This window comes from Benincasa hispida, chromosome 5, assembly GCF_027475165.1.
Source record: "Benincasa hispida cultivar pf3 chromosome 5, pf3_genome.v1.1, whole genome shotgun sequence".
NCBI lineage: Eukaryota > Viridiplantae > Streptophyta > Magnoliopsida > Cucurbitales > Cucurbitaceae > Benincasa > Benincasa hispida.
Genome location: NC_143482.1, coordinates 49285875 through 49310294, shown reverse-complemented (window position 1 = coordinate 49310294; position 24420 = coordinate 49285875). Strand labels below are relative to the sequence as shown.

At 31.2% G+C, this 24420-nt stretch overlaps 1 protein-coding gene across 1 annotated transcript; it reads left to right on the top strand.

Moving 5' to 3' along the window:
* Nucleotides 1-6316: 6316 nt before the first annotated feature.
* On the top strand, nucleotides 6317-12991 carry LOC120078815 (Protein kinase superfamily protein). Its single transcript, XM_039033140.2, has 7 exons — nucleotides 6317-7117; nucleotides 8473-8577; nucleotides 8675-8797; nucleotides 8935-9105; nucleotides 9188-9317; nucleotides 9402-9611; nucleotides 12608-12991. Exons 1-7 carry the CDS (start codon nucleotides 6558-6560, stop codon nucleotides 12716-12718), a joined length of 1410 nt encoding a protein of 469 aa, XP_038889068.1. The 5' UTR covers nucleotides 6317-6557; the 3' UTR covers nucleotides 12719-12991.
* The last annotated feature ends 11429 nt before the right edge of the window (nucleotides 12992-24420 follow it).

Genomic DNA, 24420 nt, shown 5'->3' with positions numbered 1-24420 from the left:
TTAGTTGTAATTATTATAATTTCCTGGTTTTTTATGGGCGTTAATGTGTGAAGAAGAGTCTGTAATTTTTTTGGATTCATTAGAGTTGATATTAGGTTGTAATTTGAAGAAATCGGAGCAAGACGTAAGCTGTTTTTGAAGTAGTTTTTTGGACTGTGCAGACCAGTTTGGTCCAATTTGGTTTCTTCAGCTGGTTCAGCCCGATTTTCAAGATTTGGAGGTCCGGCTCAAGGTTTCTTTAAGCTGGTTCGGGTCGGTTCGAAGTGCTTGGGAGTGGTTCAGAGCTATTTCTGAATTATTATTCTAATCTATGGGTTCATAAAATCCCCTTGTTAACTCGTTAAAGGATAATGATGAGGAATGATTTGAATTGTTCAAATCACTTGAAAGAATTTTATATCAATATGATTAATATAAAATGTGATTAATTATAGATGTGATCTATAATCCAAATTATGTAAGAGAGAAATATTTGAATGAGATTCAAATACTAAATTCATATGAATTGGATTCATATAGAATTAGAGATGTATTTGAATGTGATTCAAATGTTAGATTTATATAAATTGGATTCGTAAAGAGATTTATGCATATAAATATGTGATATTTATATACTAATTAATTAACTATGATTTAATATAGTTATTAAATTTATATGTTAATTGATTAATTAATGGTTAATTAATTAATTAAAAATGATGGATAATGAAGGCTAGTATAAATATGATTCAAATGTTAGATTTATATGAATTGGATTTGTAAAGAGATTTATGCATATAAATATGTGATATTTATATGTTAATTAATTAACTATGATTTAATATAGTTATTGAATTTATATGTTAATTGATTAATTAATGGTTAATTAATTAATTAAAAATGATGGATAATGAAGGCTAGTATAAATATGTGATATTTATTTTAATTAATTAACTCTATATTAAATGGAATTTAATTTATAGTTATTTAATTTGTATGCCAATTAATTAAATAATAGTTATTTAGTTAATTAGCTAAAAAGGAGGAAAATGAAATACTTAGAGAAGGGGTTACCCCTTTTTGTAAATATACCATTATAGCCCTTTTTAGACAAGAGTTTTATTTGATGAAAAACCCTAGCCTTCTCACACAAACTCTCTACTTTCTTAAAGAAAAATTCCCTCTACCTCTTCCTCTTCCAAGGTGTTAGAACCCATACTTCTACCCCTTGGAATCTAAGAGAATAACAAGGTAACTCTTACGGTGGTGTCCTTGTTCGTTGAAGAGGTGTTCGTGAGAAAAGTGAGAGAAAATCGTGAAGATCGGGATTCAACAAAGGTGAAATCCTTTTTCCCTTTACTTCTTCTTTAATAGCATGCTTAAATTTGATGTTTATCCTCTGTTTAGTGTAAATTGTTTACCATTTTTTGTTTGCTATAAAACTGACTTTGAAATTGCACCCCGATCACACGCTTCCATGGGATTCGATTCCCTTACCTCTTCCACTAGCTACAAACTTAGTCACTCTTTCAAGGATGAACTAGAGTTATCTCTCTCTCTTTTTGTTTCCAGTAAAATGAGATGATATGCCAATATTTTACCTAGATTAGATACTTTGGGCATTGTGAGGCACTGACTCATAGCAACTCTTACCTCTCTAGGCACATTTGGACTAAACATAATAGATGATTTTGAAAAGTTAACACATTGACCTGAAGCCTTCTCATATGATTGAAGAATGAATTTAATAATCATTCCCTTCTGAGCCTTTGCCCATGCAAAACAACAGACTATCATCTGCAAGGAAAATATGAGAAATGATTGGATATTGGCATTCTATTTTGCATCTCGAGATCTCCCATCGACTAGTCGCCTTTGAAACAAGGCTCGATAAACCTTCGACACACAATAAGAACAAACATGGGGATAAAAGATATCCCTTATGTAACCCACGTTTAGGACGAATCAACCCCCTTGGTTTCCCATTTATCAAAATGGAGGATGATACTGGGGATACACAATCCATAACTAAATTCACCCACCTCTCCCCAAAACCAATTTGCCTCATCACGCTCCGCAAAAAAGACCATTCCACCTTGTCATATGCTTTGCTCATGTCTAGTTTCAGAGCCACCAAACCTTTCTTGCCCTGTCTATAACAATAATATGGTTAATAAACTCATAGCTCACCAAGACAATGTCCGAAATCAGGTGTCCAGGAACAAATGCACTCTAAAAACTGCAAGGTAATTGCAATATATTTAAGCCTATTAGTTATTGTAATAATTTTATGAGAAACATTGCAAAGATTTATGGATCTATAATCCGTGCCTTCCTTTGGTTGTTTTATCTTAGGGATCGGTACAGTATGTGAGTGGCTTAACTGACTTATAGAAAATCCACGGTTAAGTACCTGAAAGCAATCATCCAACCCTCTCACTTTCAATATATCCTATTATTGTTGATAAAATAGACCTGGAAAACCATATGGACTAGGAGCCTTAGTGGGGAACATTTGGAAAATCGCCTTCCCCACTTCCTTCTCAAAGAAACGGTTTATTAAGGATCACATTCTTTTCCTCCGTCATTCATCTTGGAACACACTGCACCACTCTATCAATTGGTCGAATGAGGGGTTAGAAGAACTGAAAATAAAAGAAAAGTAAGAGATAAACCTCATTTCAAGCTCTGTTCGTTTTCTATCCATCTGCCATTTTCATCTCTCACCTTTTCAGTAAAATTCTTTTTTCATATAATTGTAACTCTTTTGTGAAACCATTTTTTGTTTTGATCCCCCCATTTAAGTCACTCCTCCCTTGATCTCTACTTCCAATACATTTATTCTACCTTTAATGCTTTATCAAACATTTTTCAATATTATCATTATGACTAATCCCACAATCGTATCGTACACAAGTTGTAACTCTCTTCTTAACCTTGATATCTGGTGATAAAGCTTTTTTTTTTTTTTTTTTTTACCTATCCCCCTTCCCCTAATTCCTTTAACTTACTCGAACATCTCACCAACTTTGCATTTAACAACAAGGGTGAGACCACATTATCTTCCCTCCCATCCAGATTATCATTTCAACTTTGAATAACTACATCTATACAATCAGGTTCATATATCCAAAACTTCTCAAACCGAAACATATGAGGTTAATAATATCGTCTCAATTTACTATAAGCTCTACCCACCTCAACACAAATAGGATAATGGTATGAACCATTCCGATCAAGGCGACTAACCCATATTTGATTAAATAGATCATAAAATGCTACATTACTAAAAAATCGATCAAACCTCTTAAGAATATGCGACCCATTTTGGCATCTATTCAACCACATGAACACACTCCCCACATAACCCAAATCACATCGATTTAATTCATTCACCACCTCCCAAAAGAGCTCCATATTCCTTGAAATACTCCTCGAACCATCCCTCTTTTCCATAAGTCTACATGCATTCATTAATAATCCTTTCAAGATCCAAGGGGAGTTATCACTATTACACAGACGCCAGAGTAAATCCAACGTAACTTTCTTATTTTGCTTCTTCGGACACCCACATATACTCGAAAACCTCTATTTCCTCCCATCATACACTACTCCACAGTCAATATGGTTCTGTGAGTAAGAACGAGCGATCATCTCCATTTCTTCAGTCCACATCAAGCAAATTCCTCCACTAATTCCTTTACTACTCACGGTTAGGCAATTATCAAATGGAACTATAATTTTAAATACAAAGAACAAATTCTCAAATCTTGAAATTAAATGTCACCATAAATTATTCTCGTCCTAATTAATAAAGTTAAGGAAGCAACAAAAATTCCAACTTTTATTTACAACACAAAATTGATTAATAGTGACCTTCATGAGTTGAAATGGTATATTAATGTGAAATTGATGTATTGATCACCTATTTTTGCCACTCATTAATAACAAAAACCACAAAATATGGGACGAAATAGAAAATTATATAAAAAAATATTTGGATTACAATAAAATGAGCATATAAAAGCATTTTGTGGGGAAAAATTCCTGAAAATTGAACAATAAAAATTCAAATTTCACAAAAACAGTAAAAAAAAGAAAAAAGAAAAAGAAAAAGAATATGATCAATGGTAAATTTTAATAATACAAGGTACTAATCACAAGCTTATGCTTTATTTTGAAAATCCAACCATAGGTAACATCATTAGCATCACTTTACTTTATACTATAGGGGATATATTTTTATTGGGAACAATCATTATCATTTTTATAAAAGTGGAAGATAGGGAAAATCTTTAAATATCTTTAGATGGTAAATAGAACTTTATTATATTCTTTTAAATAATTATTCATTGAAAATTTACTTTATTTTCCTTGGTGTTGCCACATTTTTTTTAAACATAATTGGAAGAAAAGCTCCATAAATCTCACTTCAATTCTACATTTTCACTATTTTTTAGATGAATCCTTAATCTAATATTTCCTTGTTTAGCTGATGTGGTTTTTGTTGGATAAAAACAATTAAGTTCATTAAATATTAAAATTTGTTTAGGGTTAAAATCTCTCTTGTTTTTTTTTTTTTTTTTTTTTTTGACTTAATTTCAATTTTATTTTGAGTATTGTCTTTTAGATTTAAGTTTAAAAATGCACTATCAATATTAGTTATCAGTAGATTATAGTAGTTTTATTATTAAAAATTATCATAGATAGAAAACATATCAAACTATTTATAGAAAAAACAAAAAAATATTGTTAGACACTGATAAACTCTATCAGCATATGTATAAGTTTCTATAACTGATAAAATTCTATCAGCTTTTATAAAAAAAATTAAAATTTGTTATTTTGTGTAAATAATTTTTTTTATTGCTGTAATTAGATGTGCAACGAAAAATAACGGATTGATACTTATAATAAGATATGAGAAAAAGTTAAATAAAATCCTTGTATTGGATAAAAAAAAATGGTACCTTTTAATGCAAAGAGAGGAAAAAAAAAAAAAAAAAAACCAGATGTGAAGAAAAGGTGAAAGTATGTGTAAGACCCACCATTTTTTTTTTTGCCCAATTAACTCTTCTTTTACTCAAAAACCTATTCAATTTCTCCGCCATCAACTTATCATCATTCTCTTCCACATTTAGTAACAAACGAATACATTTGAACTCAATCATATTTAAATCAAAATGATTAAACGTATTTAAATTTTTATTTAGACTTATATCCGTTTCTATCTTTTTTTTAATGGATTAAATTACAAGTTTAATTTCTAAATTTTAAAGTTTATATCTATTTGATGTCTAAACTTTTAAAAACGTATAATATATCTTTAAATTTTAAATTTTATGCCCCAATAGATATCTACATCTTCAATTCTTTATCCAATATTTTGTGGACCTACTCGACATAAAATTGAAAGTTTAGAGTTTCTATAGACTTAAAATTCAAATCTATATTTAATAAATTGACTAAATCATAAAATTTTTGGCTAAATTACAAAAGTCACCCTTGAAGTATGGTGATAATTACAATTACACCTATAAACTTTCAATTGTAAAAATTGGATCCTTAAACTTCTATAAGATTAAAATTGAACCGTCAAACTTATAATAATATTAGAAATTAGACCCATAAATGATAAAAATTGAACTTTTAAATTTATACAAATGTTATAGCTTATATAATTATGTAAGTTTGAAGGTCAAATTTGACATAATTTTATCATTTGTACAATTTTGAGGGTTCAATTTTAATAAAATAGTTAAAGCTATAATTGCAACTATCCCTATATTTTAGGGATGATTTTTGTAATTTATCCTAAAATATTTAATATTTCAAGAATATATTAAATACAAAATCAAAAGTTTAAGGGGCTGTTTGGGGCCAACATAAGATGATATATCCATACATTCTATATCATCTTAGTGTTTGGAGGCCCATTATCATATCTCACCAATTTTAATTGTTTGTGGGCCTATTTTTGGAACGTATTTTGTATCTCACCATTATTTTCCTTCCGTGTATCGTATATTATCTCAGTGCTTGAACGTACTTGATCATACTCGATCAGAACTCTCCAGACATTAGAATTATTTAGACATCAAAACTTCTCACATCTTATTTCAGCATCCCAGACAATCCCTAAGATATTAGACATAAAATCGAGAGGTGAAAAAACTATTAGACAATTTTTTTTTTTTTAACGTTTGACATTTTTATCGAGACACGAAAGTTTAGGGATAAATTATAATTTATTAATTTATTTTATTTACATAAGGTGATCAATCCATGTCCCACTGTCCTCCTAATGGCCGTTGCCACCGTCACTATTCAGTGGCAACTCCGTAATAATCCACTTTCTCGTACCCCAAAACTCAACAACGTTCCTTCTCTTTTCCCCTTCCCTTTTGTCACTTTTCCTCTGTTCTTTTTCAACTTTGTATCCGTTGAATCCCCATTTTTTCTCAATCTCTGAACTTCCTTCTTCTTCTTCAAATTTCTCCTCCAAATTTCCTCAACAAACCACGTACCATTTCCCCTTCTTCTGCTTCTTTCCATTTCTCCTTTTTTCGCCGGAAACAATGGCGGTTTCCGGTAGCAATTCGACCCAGAACCCTTCCGACGAATCCCCCTCCAGTTCTTCCAAAGCTTCTCTATCCAACTTGAAAATCTACGCCGCGATCGGTATTATAGCTGCATGTATGATTGCGGCTTCTGCTCTGATCTTCCTCTGTGTCCGTAGAAGTAGGGAGTCGAGGAAGCACAAAATGCGGGTGAAGCATAGTTCTGGATTGATTCCGTTGGTTTCCAAGGAGATCGCTGAGATTAAAGAGTCCGATCGGACTGTGGATTGCGAGAAAGGGGAAGTTATTAGGGTTGAGAATAAGAAGGAGATTGAGTTCGAGAATGGAGTAGGTAAGAAGAGTCAAGAAAGCGACGTGTCCGGCGGTGGTCGGAGTGACGTGTCGGTGGAGGATCCAAACTTAGGGTGGGGACGGTGGTATAGCTTGAAGGAACTGGAAATGGCGACTGATGGGTTTCTTGAAGAGAATGTGATCGGAGAAGGAGGCTATGGTATCGTGTACAGAGGAGTTTCGCCGGACGGTTCCGTCGTCGCCGTGAAGAATCTTCTTAACAATAAGTAAGTTAGTCTATAACATTCGCCTGTAAATCACTGCCCATTTCAGAGAATTGCACGTCACTTTTGGATTTCTTAATTGTTTATTAGCATCTTGGTGGGTGGATAGTGGATTACAAATATTCAATCATTTCATATTTGTTTATTTGTTATCTTGTTTTATGGGAAATCCGCGTTGAATATCACTCTGTTTTGGATTATTTTATTCCTTGTTCTGCTGCTGGGTTAATGTTTAAGTCTTCTTCATTTTTCTTCCCTTTTTTAAATTTCCCATGAAATTCTTGTTTTGACTGATGAAACTTGGATCCGAACTTATTGGTATTATGTCGGTTGTGGGCTTCATTTGTTGCTGAGTATTAGGTAAAAGTTTAACTGTCACTTTGTTGTTTGTTCTTTACTGCTTTAGTAAGTTCTCATGCATTATCAGCTAATTTTTTATTTCAAATCACACAACTTCACCTTATCACTTGTGATTGTTACATTTCTTTTTCTTTTTCTTTTTCTCTTTGTTTTTCTCTTTTTGTTTTTCCTGGTTCCGGGTACATTCTCTCTCAGAAACTAATATGGCCCACTGGATGGTGCTTGTTATATTTTAAATTAATATTATAGTAGGCAATTTGTAAATAGAAATTTGAAAATAAAGGATCAAAGTTTTAATTCATGTTTTTCAAATATGTGCTTGGTAACAACTTCAGAAATTGAATCCCTTTCCGTAATGTTTTCGATAGTATATGGTTAAGTTACCACTTTAGTCTCAGTTTGGAGAGTTAGTATTTAATCACTATAGAAGGTTGAAATTTAATCCCTATGAGTTTTATCAAACCATAAGGATCTAAATTTCTCCAAATCATAAGGACCAAATTTGGAATGAACCATAATATATTTATAAAACATAAAACTAATTGTAATTAACCATTAAACATTCGGTTGAATATAAACTAGAATCTGTTTTATGTTATTATTACTTTACATCAGTGTACAATTTATAATGTATCATATAATACATATTCTAGTTTAACAAAAATGAATTGAGTTTATGATTCAATATTGTAATTGTTGAAGTTTTCGGTTGAGTTTATAACCTAAAATATAATCTAGATTGCCTACCTACAGACCTTTGAACTTTTTTTTTTTGTTGATTTGGTGTTTTTTTTTATTAGGCTTTTAGTGAAACAATTAGTGGGAATGTGACAACTGTCCTTTATAGTACCGAGTTCGTTTTTTCTTTTCATTCCAGTCTAGGCTCATCACTGACCAATAAAAATAAGTATTGAGGACTATATTCATGACTTGCTATAATACATTTAGCACACATCCCGTGAAAAAATAGTTGACCTGTTTTCATTATTTTCTTACAGGGGTCAGGCAGAGAAAGAGTTCAAGGTTGAAGTAGAGGCCATTGGAAAAGTAAGGCACAAGAACTTGGTGGGTCTAATAGGTTATTGTGCAGATGGAGCACAGAGGTGCATTATATTGAATTCCCTTAAGATTTAACTTCTGAACATCTTATTGGACTTGATTGTAACAAATTTAATATCTGGGATTTTGTGGCAATTTTAGGATGCTTGTGTATGAATTTGTTGATAATGGCAACTTGGAGCAATGGTTACATGGTGATGTGGGGCCTGTTAGCCCTCTAACATGGGATATTAGGATGAAGATTGCTCTTGGAACAGCAAAAGGGTAAACTGTTCAATAGTTGTTCTATATATACGAAGATTCATTCTCTTACTATGACATATACATCTGGTTGTTTAGGAAGTTGATTGTAAATATGTTTTAATTGTATTCTTTTTTCGCTGATTTTGTTTCAATTACAGTTTGGCATATTTGCATGAGGGTTTAGAACCTAAAGTTGTGCACCGTGATATAAAGTCCAGCAACATTCTTTTAGATAGAAAATGGAATGCAAAAGTATCTGATTTTGGACTTGCAAAGCTCTTACAACCTGAAGCCAGCTACGTAACTACTCGTGTAATGGGCACATTTGGGTATGTTTCTATGTTACTACATTCTATCCAATTTTGCGACTTCTGTCATTCGGGTTTGCTAAGGTACTTTGTCGTGTTGTAGATACGTCTCCCCGGAGTATGCAAGTACAGGCATGCTTAATGAGGGTAGCGATGTATATAGTTTCGGTGTTCTACTTATGGAGATCATTACTGGCAGAAGCCCAATTGACTATTCCAGGCCCCCAGGAGAGGTAAGATCATGTTGAGCCAAGTTTCTCACAGGTTTCATACATATTTAAATTTTCCAATTCAATTTACAATGGTTGTGTTTCCAGATGAACTTGGTGGACTGGTTTAAAGGAATGGTGGCAAATCGACGTGGGGAAGAGGTTGTAGATCCCTTGATTGAGATTCCACCCTCTCCGAGAACTCTAAAGAGAGTGCTGCTTGTTTGTCTACGTTGCATTGATTTGGATGCCAATAAAAGGCCAAAGATGGGACAAATCGTTCATATGCTAGAGGCAGATGATTTTCCTTATCGTTCGGTAAGCATTGTTCTTGTTCATATGCTAGTTGATTCATTGATGGGTTATTTATCTTGACCTTTCTGTTACAATCCATGAAATGGAGATAGGATGATGGTTTCAATTTTAAATTCGGGTAGAGTTCTTATCTTTTAAGGAGTTCTATTCAAGCTCTTTGTAGTGCACTTGACCTCCAGGTAACAATGGTAAATTTGTGATTTAGGGAAGAGAGAGCTTGCAAAATAAAGAGAAAAGACTTTGATTTCTTTAAGATTTGTACACCATCTTGAGAAAGATGAAAATTGATTTCTTGAGAGGTGATGAGGCAATCTTGTCAAAAAGATGAAAATTGATTTCTTTAACATTTATGCACTGTATTGAGAAAGATGGAAATCAATTTCTTGAGAGGTGATGAGGCAATCTTGTCAGAAAGATGAAAATCAATTTCTTTAAGATTTGTGCATCATCTTAAGAAAGATGAAAATTGATTTCTTGAGAGGTGAGGTGGAAATCTTGTCAGAAAGATGAAAATCAATTTCCTTAAGATTTGTACACTGTTTCTAGAAAGATGGAAATCTATTTCTTGAGAGGTGATAGGCAATTTTGTCAGAAAAATGATATCGATTTCTTTAAGATTATGGGCACCTTCTCGAAAAAGATGAATATCGATTTTTGAGAGTTGATGTGGCCAGCAAATGGTTATCTTTGGAGCTTGAGATTTTCTCTAGAAAGATGATAAACAATTTTTGAGAGAAGATGTGGCCAACAAATGACCATTTTTGGAGCTTGAGATATTCTCGAGAAAGATGAATATTAATTTTTGAGAGGTGAGGTGACTAACAAATGGTCATCTCTGAAACTTGAGATTTTCTCTAGAAAAATGGTAATTGATTTCGTGTAGATGATGCGACTTTCATGTAGTTACTCTTGGTTTCAATTGTGAGTGGCCAGCCCCTAGTTTCCACCAAATAATTGTTCCACTTAAGAAATTGTTTAGGTCCCAATAACAATATTCCTTTTAAGTTTTGATGGAAGTTCTTTAGCTAACTTGCCTTTTGTTTAAAATTTTTGTAGAGATCTTCTAATATTGGTACTTTGGATTTGCTCTAGTAGTAACTATCTGACGATTTGTGTAACTTTTCTAAATTTCCTTGAATTTGTGCTTGACTGTGGCTGATGAAGGCATATTGATCCTACTTGATTAAGAGGATGCATAGTGACTATGTAACGTTGGAAAATGTTTGATTGAGTATGAAGTTTTATAGGGAAGAATATCCCTTGTAAAACTGTTTTTTGTTTAATAGGGAAGCATATTCTCTGTGTAGCCCCTACTCAAGAAATATTTTAATTAAAGCAAATGTTTGATTGAGTATGAAGTTTTAATATTTTGAAGAAAAAAATTCCTCCTAAGATGAAGTTAGCCTGAAGCTTGATTGGTCGGCTCGGCCTTGATCTTGGAAGGTTAGCATCGACCTCGGCCCGGGCTGGTCAACCTTGGGTGGCGGCTTTTTTTCGATCAAGCTTCACATGTTTGTCTTTTGGTGGTGTTCCTCAACCTTGGACTATCTTTAGATCTTGAGCATTTCAGCTTTCCATCGGTAAGGTTGAGCCCTAACCTCAACCTTGAACATTTAGGGTTCCTACAACCTTTTAGATGTTAAGATGAGGTTGGTAGAGATTTCTAGCCCTAATGTGTTTAGGGTCGGCCTTGGCCTCGGCTACTTTCCACAATGCGTATGGTGTACTTGGATGCATATGGATGGTGAAAATATTTTACCTTGATGCACTTAGGGTCGCCTTGGGTTAGCCTCTTATGAAATTTTGATCGCAAATTCACGTTCCCTTAACAATTTTGAGCCTAAGTCTCGACCTTTGACTTTTTGCTTCAATTTGGTCCCTTTGGCCTTGGCCTTTGCTCTTCACTCTAACTTGATCTCCTTGGACTTAGCATTAGTTGCCTCGACCTTTGCTTTTTGCTTCAATTTGGTCTTCTCGTTCTTTGCTCTTCACTTCAGCTTGGTCTCTTTGGCCTCGACCTCAGTAACTTCAGCCTCGACCAAGGTCATCTTGGCTTTGGGTCAGACTCCTCAGCACAGTTTTTACCACTGATTATGGTCCATTGGTCCTGCTCTCGTCTCTCTTTTGTAAGGGTATGCAGATGATTGAACAGTTGATGCCCAATTTTGGCCAAGAGAAAGTGCACCTGACCTCTACATGACAACAACGGTAAATTTGTAATTTAGAGAAGAGAGAACTTACAATACAATGAAAAAGGGCTTCAATGCCTAATTCAATAAGAGAATTAAAGAAAGGAAAAGAAGTCAAAAGTTTATATCTCATATGGAAGGGGTGTATTTATAGGGAAAATTGACCTAGGTTGTCTCCTAGGGTTTCAGAATCACCTTAGGATAATTAGCTCGGGCCCAAAACGCTCTCTTGACTCGGGGCATGCATTGTTAGGCATTTGGCAAGGTTGAGGCCGAGCATGGTGCCTCTTTTCCTTGGCTCGTTTTGGTCTTTAGCTTCCACTTTTGGCTCATATCAAGCTTCTTTTTTACTTGGTCATTTCTATGTTACCTTTTGTCCAAAATCATCCGTAACATGAAAAATCAAAATTTCTACATTACCTTGTATGGATAATTTAATAAGGGGTGTATTTAAAGGGAAAGTCGACTAAGGTTGTTCCTCAAGTTTCAGAATCACCTTAGGATAATTTAATGACCTATTGGGCCAAGACGCGGGACCGGTTTTATGTTCGGCTCGATTGGCCTCAGTCGAGCATCCTGTTTGGGCCATATCTTGTGTCCAAAGCGTTCTCTTGAGTCCGACATGCATAATGTAAGTGTCAAAAGATATTCCATCATAATATTGCAAGTCTGATGTCCTCAGTCATCACTCACTATTCCACAACAAAATGTGTTTGGATGAGTTTCAAACATGTGTTGAAATATGACAGGAGTCTTCCCCTCTCCCTTTTCTCCCAGCTATCTTAACTTCTCATTCTCATTGTCTTTCAGGAGCTTCGATCGGTGCGAGAGAAAGATAACTTGCCTGCTCGTTCAGACGTGCCGGGTAAACTTCCATTGAAGCATGCTGGTATAGATGACATGGAATCAAGAAAGAGATAAAACTTATTGCTGCAAGAAGCCAGTTCCTAGAGGTCAGATTATTTTGTACTATACCTTGGTCCCTATCAGTTTTCAAAGATTTAATTCAAGGCAGCGCAGTGTATATCGATTATTTCCCTTATGTTTATGCTATTGAATTGGTATTTATGCTTCTATACGACATAAGAAGTGAGCTTTTTTGTATATAGGATGTCTTTTTTGTTTGATATGTGAAATTTATTCAAGGAACTCTTAGATTCAATTCAAATATGAACTTTTTCAACATTTTGTAAAGTCATTGCTTCGCCACATCTTCATCAACTTCAACTTTAATGGAGTGCTTTTAGTTCATGAACTTTTTTTTAAATTATGTTTAGGACCTTTCAATTCTGATTTTAATGTTGACACTCTAATTAGACTGACAAATTGATGATTTAGCTTGACCTGAAATAGATGAATAGGTTCGTCGAACAAAATAAAGGTAGTTTAGTAAAGGTATATTGTATTCACTTGTCCCATTGATTTCTTGGCCTAGGAACTTTATTTTATCTAGTTGATCTACTTCTTTAGACTGATTCTACGAAAGAACGCCAAAAGTGAAGGCAACTCCCTAGATCTATACCGACACGAGGTGTGAAAGTATCATGTCAAATTATCAAATATCATCCATTAAAGTCTATGAAACACAAATACTTCATGTGAGGCAAAAAATCAATATCAGACACGTATCGGATACCGATGCTTCCAAATACTTTATAGATACGTATCTGACACACGATTTGACGTATTTATACTTTTAAATACTTTTCAGATACGTATCTGACGCGCGATTTGACGTATCTATTTCTATGCATACATTTTTTTAAGAAAAAAGACAAGTAACTCATCTAATCTTTTCCAATATAAAATTAGGCAACCTATTTAAAAAACTCATTATTCGAGTCTAAAACTAAAAGAAAAATAAATAAATAACGGACAAAAACCATACACTAGAATCATCTAATCTCCATCTTCACATTTGAGTCTCCATAAGGTTCACCAAAATATAAACCATTTGGATGTCTTCAACAATAAGTTCTTTGTTTATCTTTATATTTCTCTCTCTAATCTTCTTCTTTGCAATATGAGTCACTTTTCTATTGCATTTTATTAACTATTGTACTTTAACATCTTAGATGTTTTTTTTTTTTTTTTTTTTTTTTTTTGTATTGTATTTCAGTGTTCGTATTCTATTTTGTGTTATTGTTATTAACTTGTATGCTAAATTTATCTATATTTTAGATTTTTTAAAAGAAAAAAATGTATCTTCAACGTATCAGTATCCTCTTTTTTAGAAATATATATATTAAAAAATATATAAAAAAGTGACGTATCCGTATTTTAGTTTTTTAGAAATTGACGGATCATCATATCCGTATCATGTAATCGTATTTGTATATGTGCTTCATAGGTTTTAGTTAAAGGATTTTTAGGAGTTAGTTTGAAGTTGTTTTCCTTAAAGTTGACAGTTCATTATTTGCTTAGCAGTCCTTGTTTGTTGTTTTCCTTCTTTCTTTTTCTTTGGCTATTTCACCAGCCAAGTCTTTGACCCTCAAAACCAAGCTTCCTTCTATATGTCTTTTGCTTCATGTCACTTTTCTTTAGTTGGTACATAATCATCCATCACTCAAACTCTACCCAAATTTGGTTGTTGTCTATTTGCACATGCAATTTACTTTATTTGTTTCTTTGAAAAAGAAAATCAACATTCACTCCTAAACTTGGTCAAATGTATATGTTTTTATCATAATCTTTTGATTTTATCAAATTGAAATTTAAGTTGTGTTTGATTTACTCTTGAAGTGTTTAATTTTTAAAATAAGTTATTTTGGAAAAAAAATCAAAGTGTTTCACAACCACTCAAAATTAGCTTTTAAAATACTTTTAGGGGGCGTTTGGCGAGTAATAAAGGCACAACAGTTGTTGAGTTGAGTTGGTAATTATTGTCTGAGGACTTAAGTTATGTATCGAATTAAATTGTTTGTGTTTAGATGTAGAGTTGAGTTGAGTTGGTAATTGTTTACCTGTGTTTGAGGTGTTGAGTTAAGTTAAGTCAGAAAACCTGTGTTTGGGATGCTGAGTTGAGTTCGTGTATCTGGTGCAGTTTTTCTAAAGAAAATTGATTTTGACTTTATATATATATTGCTATTGTTGATTTTAATTTTCAACTATACACACATTTTCCTAACTTTTGTAAGACAAAAAAAAAAAAAAAAAAAAAAAAAATCCAATTCTTTTTTATTCTCAAAACATAATAAATTTTCTACAAAGTATTCATATACTAAACACAAAATTTTAAATTCAATTTTTAAACACATAATTTTTCCATTTCTAAACACCAAACATATTCCAAATAAATTATAATTAAACACAAGTACTTAGCACTCAAACATGAAGATTGGATAATCTTAAAATTGAACAACACTTTTTTCTCTTTTTGAAAAATGTAAAAAAATGTAACATATTTTAAACACTCAATTGCAAAACAATTATATTTTTCCACCAAAATATATGTCATATTCCAATAAAATGAACATTTTTCCTTCTATCCGACAATCATTTTTTAACCCTCAATTACTTGAAGCACTCAATAAAAAAAGAATAAAACATGATGGAATCAAAACATGAACATAAAGATCCAAAACTAAAACATAAATTCGATAAAAAATTTAGAACCGTAGGCTAATCTATATGCAAAGAAGAACAGGACAGGGAATCAAATGCGAACATATAGATCCAAACCCAGGACATAAATCCCAAAAAAATTTAAAACCTTAGACTAAAGAAATTTACAACCATAGAAAGAAAAAAAAAAGAGGAATTGAGGAAGAAAAGGGAAAATAAAACCCATACGAGCCAAATAAAGTAAGATGAGAAAGACGAACCAGACAACGAAAGAAATGAGAAGATGAAAAAATGGGATAAATGTGAAGAGACGCATGAGAGAGAAACAACAAATTGGACGAGTAATGAATACATGTGGAAAAATGGGTGAGAGGGAGAGTGATAAAATTGTGGGTTATTAAACTCACCATTTTAATTTTATCAATACAACAAACACGGGCCAACTTTTAGTACCCACCCAACTCAGGTTGGGCTACCAAGCAGTCCAATAAAGTATATTTTAAACTTGTTTTATCAATAATTTTAATAAAAATGATTTTTCTTTTTTTTAAAAAAATACACTTTTTCTTTAGTCATTTCAAACAAGCTTTTAGATTTTAGTGAATGTGAAATCTTTGTTGTTTATTATGTATTCTAAGGAAGCAGGAAAAGAAGCCGGCAATACTAGTTATGCATATAAATTAAATTTAAATAAGTGTGGTAATTTTTATCTTTTAATAAACCATTCATTTAAAAAACTGCTATAAAACTAGTTTAATGAATTATATAATATATGCATGTAGAAATTGATGTGACTTCCAAAAAAAAAAAAAAAAAAAGCCTTTTTGAGTTAGATTTTTTATGAAATTTGTTCAAAGGTTGATATTATATATTAAGTGTGCTTAATTTTGTTTATTGTTCAAATTAATGAGACTGTTTTTTTAATTGATTTTGGTTAAATTGGTGAGTGAACTAAGCAAAAATTGAACTAAGGTAAAAACATCCACACTTATTTGCAAGTTTAAATCTGATGAAATTGAAATTCTTGGATAAATTTTGATACAACATGCTAGGTAAAATTGTTCTCTTTTCTTTATTATTACTTTTTCTTTATAAAATCATCAACATAGTTTATATTAATTATTAAAAAATTGTTTCAAATTCCAAATTTTTGTGTATGCTAACAATATATATTGAGATAAATTATTAGTTATGTTCATAAAATTTCTAAGTTGCTTTAAAAAGTTCTAATGAGTTTATAAACGTTTAAATTTGTGTATAACATGTTACCATTGTCATTAACTATGAAATGCCTAAACTGGTTGAAAATTGGTGTTATCTTAAATAATATATACAGTCACATAAATGTTAAACTAATATAGTACTAACAATAAAACCATATTGCCAAATTCTTTTAGGGAAAAAAAATAAAATATTATCAAAGTGAGCTTACTTCAGTAATAATTGACACACACATTTTAAGTTTGAGGTTCAATTTTCTCATCCTACAATTGTTGTGCTAAAAAAATAATAATAAAAATAAACTAATATGAACATAGGCCAATAATAATGTAACAAAGTTTGATTGCATGCCAACCAAGCTTTTAGAAACTGAATAAAGACTTTTAAAGTATAAGAACTAAATAAACACAGTCTTAAAATTGCAATTGAACCGATGTATTAATACATAAATAACTTAAGTTTAAATTACTTTAATTCTTATACTTTTGGTTTTTATACTTTTAAAATGTTCATTTTGGTTCATGTACTTTAACTTTGGTTCATTTTGGTCCTAATACTTTCAAAATGTCCACTTTGGTCCTTAAACTTTAAAAAATAACTATTTTAATCTCTTCAAAATGAAGTAAAAATGGAAATGAAGAGACAAGAATGATTACTTTTTGAAAGTACAAGAATCAAGATGAACATTTTAAAAATATAGGGACTAAAATAAACCAAATTTGAAAGTATAGAGACTAAAATGAATATTTTGAAAGTATAGGAACCATAATGAATAAACAGTAAAAGTATAGGGACCAAAATGATATTTATATTCTTTTCCATGTTCAAATATTTAAAAAAAAAAAAATTCATAACTCTCTTCCTATATGTTAATGTTATCTCAATAACTAGATATCTAACAATTTATTTATTTTCTTCTGGCTAAAAAAAAGAACAATTTATTTTGTTATTATATGTTTCAAGTATCCTTACAATTATGATATTATAAGTTTCAAATTGGATAACTAACACATAATATTTTCAATTTATTTTATAATCCATCCAATTAGGAAATATATCATATGTTAAGGTAATTGGAAACAAGTGAATTACTATGTGATGTTCTTCCTTTCTAGTCATATTGGCCAAAATATTTTTTGGGTTGAATAATTTACAAAGTCATATACCAGCCCTTAATTTTCAAACATAGTAAATTAAATTCCACATGAAAACAATGAATGTGGTAGTTTGTATCAACTCATTTTACATTCCAATAGATTTCAGCCACATTCACTTCAATGAAAAGGTAATAAATCAATAGCTGGGTCTCGTTTGATTACCTTTAATGTTATTTACTTGTGATCTGTATTCGTATTGACACATATTCCAACTTCCAAATTTGTAATAAAAAACATAAATTGAATGACGAATGGAACGTATTCAATCCAATTGCGTCCGGAAATTATGCCGTATCGTTACTATTACTGTTACAGTTACCACTATTGTTACTGTTCTAGAGGAAAAATTATGAATTTTAACATCTTTACTGTTACTGTTACTGTTATCGTTTGACTCCTAGAGGTAACAGGCATGATAACAGTGTATGTGACAAAATTCATAATTTTAAACAAATACGATAAAAAAACAATAATCCAATTACATTTGTAATTCAAGCTTATTAGAATTAATCTATCAATAAAATTTCATTTCAATTGTGCCAATTTTCATTATAGTTTGATAAAAAATGTAAATGAAACATTTATTTGTAAGCACTCGTGGAAGTAAACTAATTATTTCATGGAAAAGTACTTGCTAATTACCATTGTGAAGTGAAACATTTACATTGGTTAACGATCATTTTCTATTTATTTAGAGGTGATTATAAAAGAAAAAGAAAAAAAAAATATATTCTCAAAATCTACAAAATTACAAAATTGCCCTTAAATTTAAATTTTTCTTCATTTTTTTTATTTGTAATTTGATATTTTTAGGATTATTATGTGCAACCAAACAAATTGAAACGATTATATTCTTAAATTGAGTAAAAGTGAAGTGAATATTCTTTTAATAAAAAATGTGAATATTTTTCAAACCTCGATAGCAAAAATAAAACAACATATTTCTTAGATGTCAGTCATCCTACCAAGTTCAAATTCCATAACATTAGTAAGTAAAAATGTCTTTAAAAAAGGGTCCAAACCATTTAGGGAAAAAATAATTTATATTCGATTGTATAAATTAAAACTCAAAACTAATAATTAAAAACTTAAAATTAATGAGGTTAGAAAAACCAACTCCGAATCATAATCAGAAAATAAATTGGATTCTAAAATATCAAAAAGAATTCTTGAATGCCATGCAAAGAAACAAGAGAACTGGTATCTTGAAATAAATCAAAATACCTGAAATCCCTTGCATTTGGATAGCCCCACCTTAAGATTTTATAAAATTAAATGTAGACGTAGCATAGATTTCAGATCCTCCTTCAACAGGGTTAAGTACAGTCATTCATAATTCTGAAGGAAAACTTTTAGACGCTAGCTCGATCTTTGAAGACGACTTTCGATCCTCCTTTAGCAGAAATCCTAACTTTAAGAAAAGGAATAAGCTTTGCAGTATCTCAATACTTCCCAAAGTTAATTGTAGATTCTAACTACATTCAAGCAATCGATTTGATTAAAGGTGAAGGAGAAGATTATTGTTTAGCAGAGTTCTGGATAAAAGACATCAGAGACATCATCAAAAAATTCTCCTCAGTCAGTTTCAATTTTTGTCGAAGAGAAGGAAATAACCTAACGGATTGTGTAGCGGAAAAAGCAAAAGCTTGTACCCTAAATAAGATCTGGTTCTCATCATATCTGAATTCTAATTCAACTCCTACGGAAGAGACATATGCTATCTTATCTTTCTTAAGTATAGTGATTCAAATCTCTATAAAATTAATAAAAACATAGAAGCAGTCATTTGTTTCGTGAGAATTCAAAATTTTCTGGATGCCCTCTTGAAACATAGAAGAGGGCATCTCGAGAGTTTTCGATGCCGAGATGCCCTCGTGAAACATTGATTTTTTGGATTCATGCATTGAGAGTATCTTCTTTTTACTTTTTTTTTTCATATATATAAATGCCATTATGCCACTCTTCCTTATTTTTATTTTATAATTAAAATAAATATTGTGAACTATATATTATATTCTCTTTGATTATATTGTAGGAAAAATTAAAAGGATAATGTACTTTTCGAAAGAATTTAGAAAAATATGGTTGTTTTCAAACTATTTAGAAAAATATTGTTGTTTTTTTTAATAATTTGAGGGTTCAAAATTCGATCAAGGTAGGTCGAATTTTGAACCCTCGACCTTGCCTTTTTTTTTTTTTCTTATTTTTAATTATTACACATTCGACCTTCTTCTTTCATTCTTCCTTTCTTTTTTTTCTTTTTTTTCTTTTTTAAAAATTTTTCATTTTATAAAAATAATTTCTAAAAACAATTTATTATTTTATTTAAACTATAAAAAGAATAAATTAAAAAAATAATATCTCATAAAAATAAAAAAAGTGTAAATTAAAATATCTCATTTATATAAACATAACTACAAAAATCAATGTGGACCCACAAGGCGGACGTCGTCGATTTCGAGCTGGTTGTCGTCATCAACTTCGAACTTGAGGTTACTCGAGTTCTTCTTGATGTTTCTCTGGTACCTCTGCAGGCGCTTCATAATATAAATATTCATTATGCTCTCCACGACCCCGACCATGTCCATGCACGTATGAAGACGAAGGATCAGCCTCTGAGTTGTAATGTCCTGAACCAAATGCTGGCATCATCATCATCGGACTAACATAATCAGTTTGACTCTGCGTCTGCATCATAGGGGGAAACTCTTCCACATTATGGGCAACCTTATCAAACTCATCTTCAACAGTACCGAATAGGTCCTCTACGTCTAGGAGCTGGTGGAGGAACAATAGGTATATCGTACATATAATGTATTTCCTTCATATAGCTTTGGTTGTCACTATATATAGCAAGAACCTAGTTCGGATCATTCGCAACCTCACGGAGTCTACTGTTGTTCGATCTCTGTGAATTATAAAACAATTAGACAATATTTAAATTAAAAATAATTAGATAATATTCTTTTATTTACCAGATGACCCATAGCTGCTCCGGACGAGTGACGCAGCGCCTTGCGATATTATTATACCAATGAATATATTCTGGAGTAACATCCGTGTCAAACTGTTCAAGAGAAACTCCCATTGCAATAAACCTTACACGATAGTGCCATCTCACTACCAAATGTGCAACTTTTTCGGACCAATCTCCAGTCCTTAGGTCAATATCATGCAGTACGGGTTCAATATTACAAGACGATGGGACATCCTGCTAAAAACCGAATTGTCTCATCACCCTGTCAGGAATATGCCACTCACCAATGTGAAAACATATGAGAGGACTCATCGTCCGCTATATATTTTGACCATTCGTACAAAAATTAGACAAAGTATGCATAATAATTTTGTACGGCTCCCAAATAACCTGAAACACAAAGTATTATATTAGAGAACATTAAAGACAAATACAATAAAAATGTGTATAAAATAATCAATTAGGTTAAATGTAATGTACCTGATCAGGTTGAAGCAGATCAAACATGTATCTATACTGGCTGACTACATGTGTGGCTGTCGTAGTCATACAAAATTTGTCTCTCCACCTAAATTTTTAAATTGATAATTTAGAATCTAAATTAACCAGATCAGTGATATAAAAATTAAATTGAATTAAAACAACATACCAAGAACTGTAGGTTCGTCCAACTAACTGAGCGCCATTAACATGTTGTAGTTGTGGAGCCATTGTTAGAAATCACACCAAAGCCCATAATTGCAAAAGTATGAGAGGCCCATCTATCTCTCGAACCTTAGGTCTTGTTGCTTTGCATAGTTGTCTATACAACCATGCCAAATATGCTCCACCCCACTAATACCGCCCCCGCATCATGGAGGTTAGCTAATAGTGGCAGGAACATCAAGTGAACAAAATGACTTGATTTATCTGAAAACAGACTTCCACCCATCATTTGTAGTATATATGCTCGCGTATATCTTATGATGGTTTCCTCGTCTGCATCATCTGTGAGCTCACGGAATTGTGTTCCTAACCATATCAAACTTAATCTCGATCCTTTAATCTTGTCGGCAGGTGGGGTCGCACCGAAGTACAGTTCTTGACCATACTAAATTTGGCAGTGGCATTGCTATTGAGAACATCAAGTTCATAGCTTGTGCATTCGAAATAGGGAATGACATAAACCTTATTGATCCTGATTGTTCTAGATTATGATGTCTATATATTATTTCTATCTGATTTACTCCCATATCTACACTAAGTAACATCCCAACCATTTCAATGAATTGTTCAAATACAATTCCACTGTTCATATTTATGTTAAAACTCCCACTTGGTGATTGGTCATAGTCAACTCCATCAATACCATCAATCATATTACCATTTGTAAACAACAAAAATCTCAAGCATTTGCATGCTATTTTCTAAAAAAAAAAAAAAAGACAAGCATCAAATTTTTGTATTATATTTTTTATAAGAAGTATATTAAAAAATATTAAACTTTTTAAAAAAATCACAATAATTTTACTTTTTATAAGAAGTATATTAAAAAATAACAATAATTTTGTATTAAACTAAAAATATTAAAGTTTTTAATTTATAAACATAAACTTTTTAAGTTTTATGAACATCAACTTCTTAAACATAACAATAAATTAAACTTTTTATAACTATTTTTAAACATAACAATAAATTAAACTTTTCAAATTAAAATGAGGTAAACTTTTTAAAACTATTTTTTCAAATTTAATACAAAATAAAAAATAAAATAAAATTAAACTTTTTCAAACTATTTTAAACGATATTTTCAAAGTTAATACTAGAAAATCAAATATCATAAGAAATATATTAAAAAAAATCACAATAACTATCACAATAATTTTGTATTAAACTATAAATATCAACTTTTTAAACATAACAACAAACTAAATATTTTAACACTATAAACATTAAAGTTAATACTAAAGAAATCAAATATCGTATGAATAAACTAAACTTTTCAAACTATACTAAACTTTTCAAACTATAGTAAACTTCTTAACTATCACAATGATTTTGTATTAAACTATAAATATCAACTTTTTAAACATAATAATAAACTAAACATTTTAACACTATAAACATCAAAGTTAATACTAAAGAAATTAAATATCATATAAATAAACTAAAATTTTCAAACTATATTAAACTTTTGAAACTATACTAAACTTGTTAACTATCACAATAATTTTGTATTAAACTATAAATATCAACTTCTTAAACATAACAATAAACTAAACATTTTAACACTATAAACATCAAAATTAATACTAAAGAAATCAAATATCATAAGAATAAACTAAACTTTTCAAATATCATAAGTTCAACTTACAGATTCGACGGTACTTCTCTTTTTTCCTTCAAAGTGACAACGTTCATCCTTTTTTCATATTATTTATTGTCTGACAACAACTACAAAAAAAATAAAAAAAAAATAGAATCTATAAAAAAATAATAATATAAGAACAAAAATAAAATGTATAATTATTCTTAAAAAATAAAATTTAGTAGAGTAACGAACCAGTATAGTTTGTGGTCAAGGGTTGTGGAAATGGAAAGCAGTGAGTTAAAAAATGGGAGGATAGGGATATTAAGAAGAAGAAAAATTAAAATGGAAAGCAAATGGGAGGTGAGGACGATGATTTCGAAGGCTGATGTTTGAAGACAGTGAGGGAGTAGTGAGCAAGGGAAATAAGGCTGCAAAAATGAACGAGGTAGTGAGCAAAAATGAAGGGGAGAAGAGGGATTAAAAAGACGTAGGTCGAGTGTTGAACACTCGACCCACGGTTGGGAAATTTAAAGGGGTGGTTGAGCGGCAGTGTACATGCATGTTAAAGTTGTGAGGGCAGCATGCATGCAGGGAATCGGTCAACACAGTAGGGGCAGACTTGGTAGCGGGGCAGCAGGGATGTGACTTGACAAGCTTGTCGATGTCGAAACTTCAACCTTCGACTTATCTTCCTTGTCGAGGGTTGAATTTTCGACTTATGTATGTCGAAACTTCAACCTTCGACAACCCTCTTTATATACCTAGACTCCCACTCTTCTTTTGCTTATCGAGTTCTCAACCTTCGACCTCCATATTCATCGAATTCTCAACCCTCGACTTCTAGCCTTGATCCTATAAAACAACAACATTTCTCTAATTAGTTTCAAAACTACCCTATTTTCCTAATAAGTTTTCAAAACAACAATAATATAATAAAAGGTCCTTATATTGTAGTTCTTTTTATTTTTTTTAGAAAAATATTCAAATTCAGATTAATATTTGTTTTTATAAAAAAAAAATCTTAAATCAATATATATTATTTTGTCGAGAAGATAACAAATAAAATAATCAAACTATATTAATTTAAAAATGAAATTCAAATTAATTATAACATATATGTTATATAAATTTAAATTATATTAAATTAATTATAAAATAGGATATTTTTAAAACATTAGGTAAATAAGAAATCTTATAAAACAAACATAGTTATTAACTATTTCCAAATTATCTACCTTCCAACAAAATAAATAAACGGCCCGTAGTTCTTTTAATCCCAAAGGTAACACGTGGCAAGCAACCATTAGAAATTGCTCGAAAATTGCCACGTGTAATTCTTCAAACTCCCGGAATTGCCCTTCGTAAACCAAAACGAATGAACCCGCGCAAAGTTGCAGAACTCTTCATCATTGAA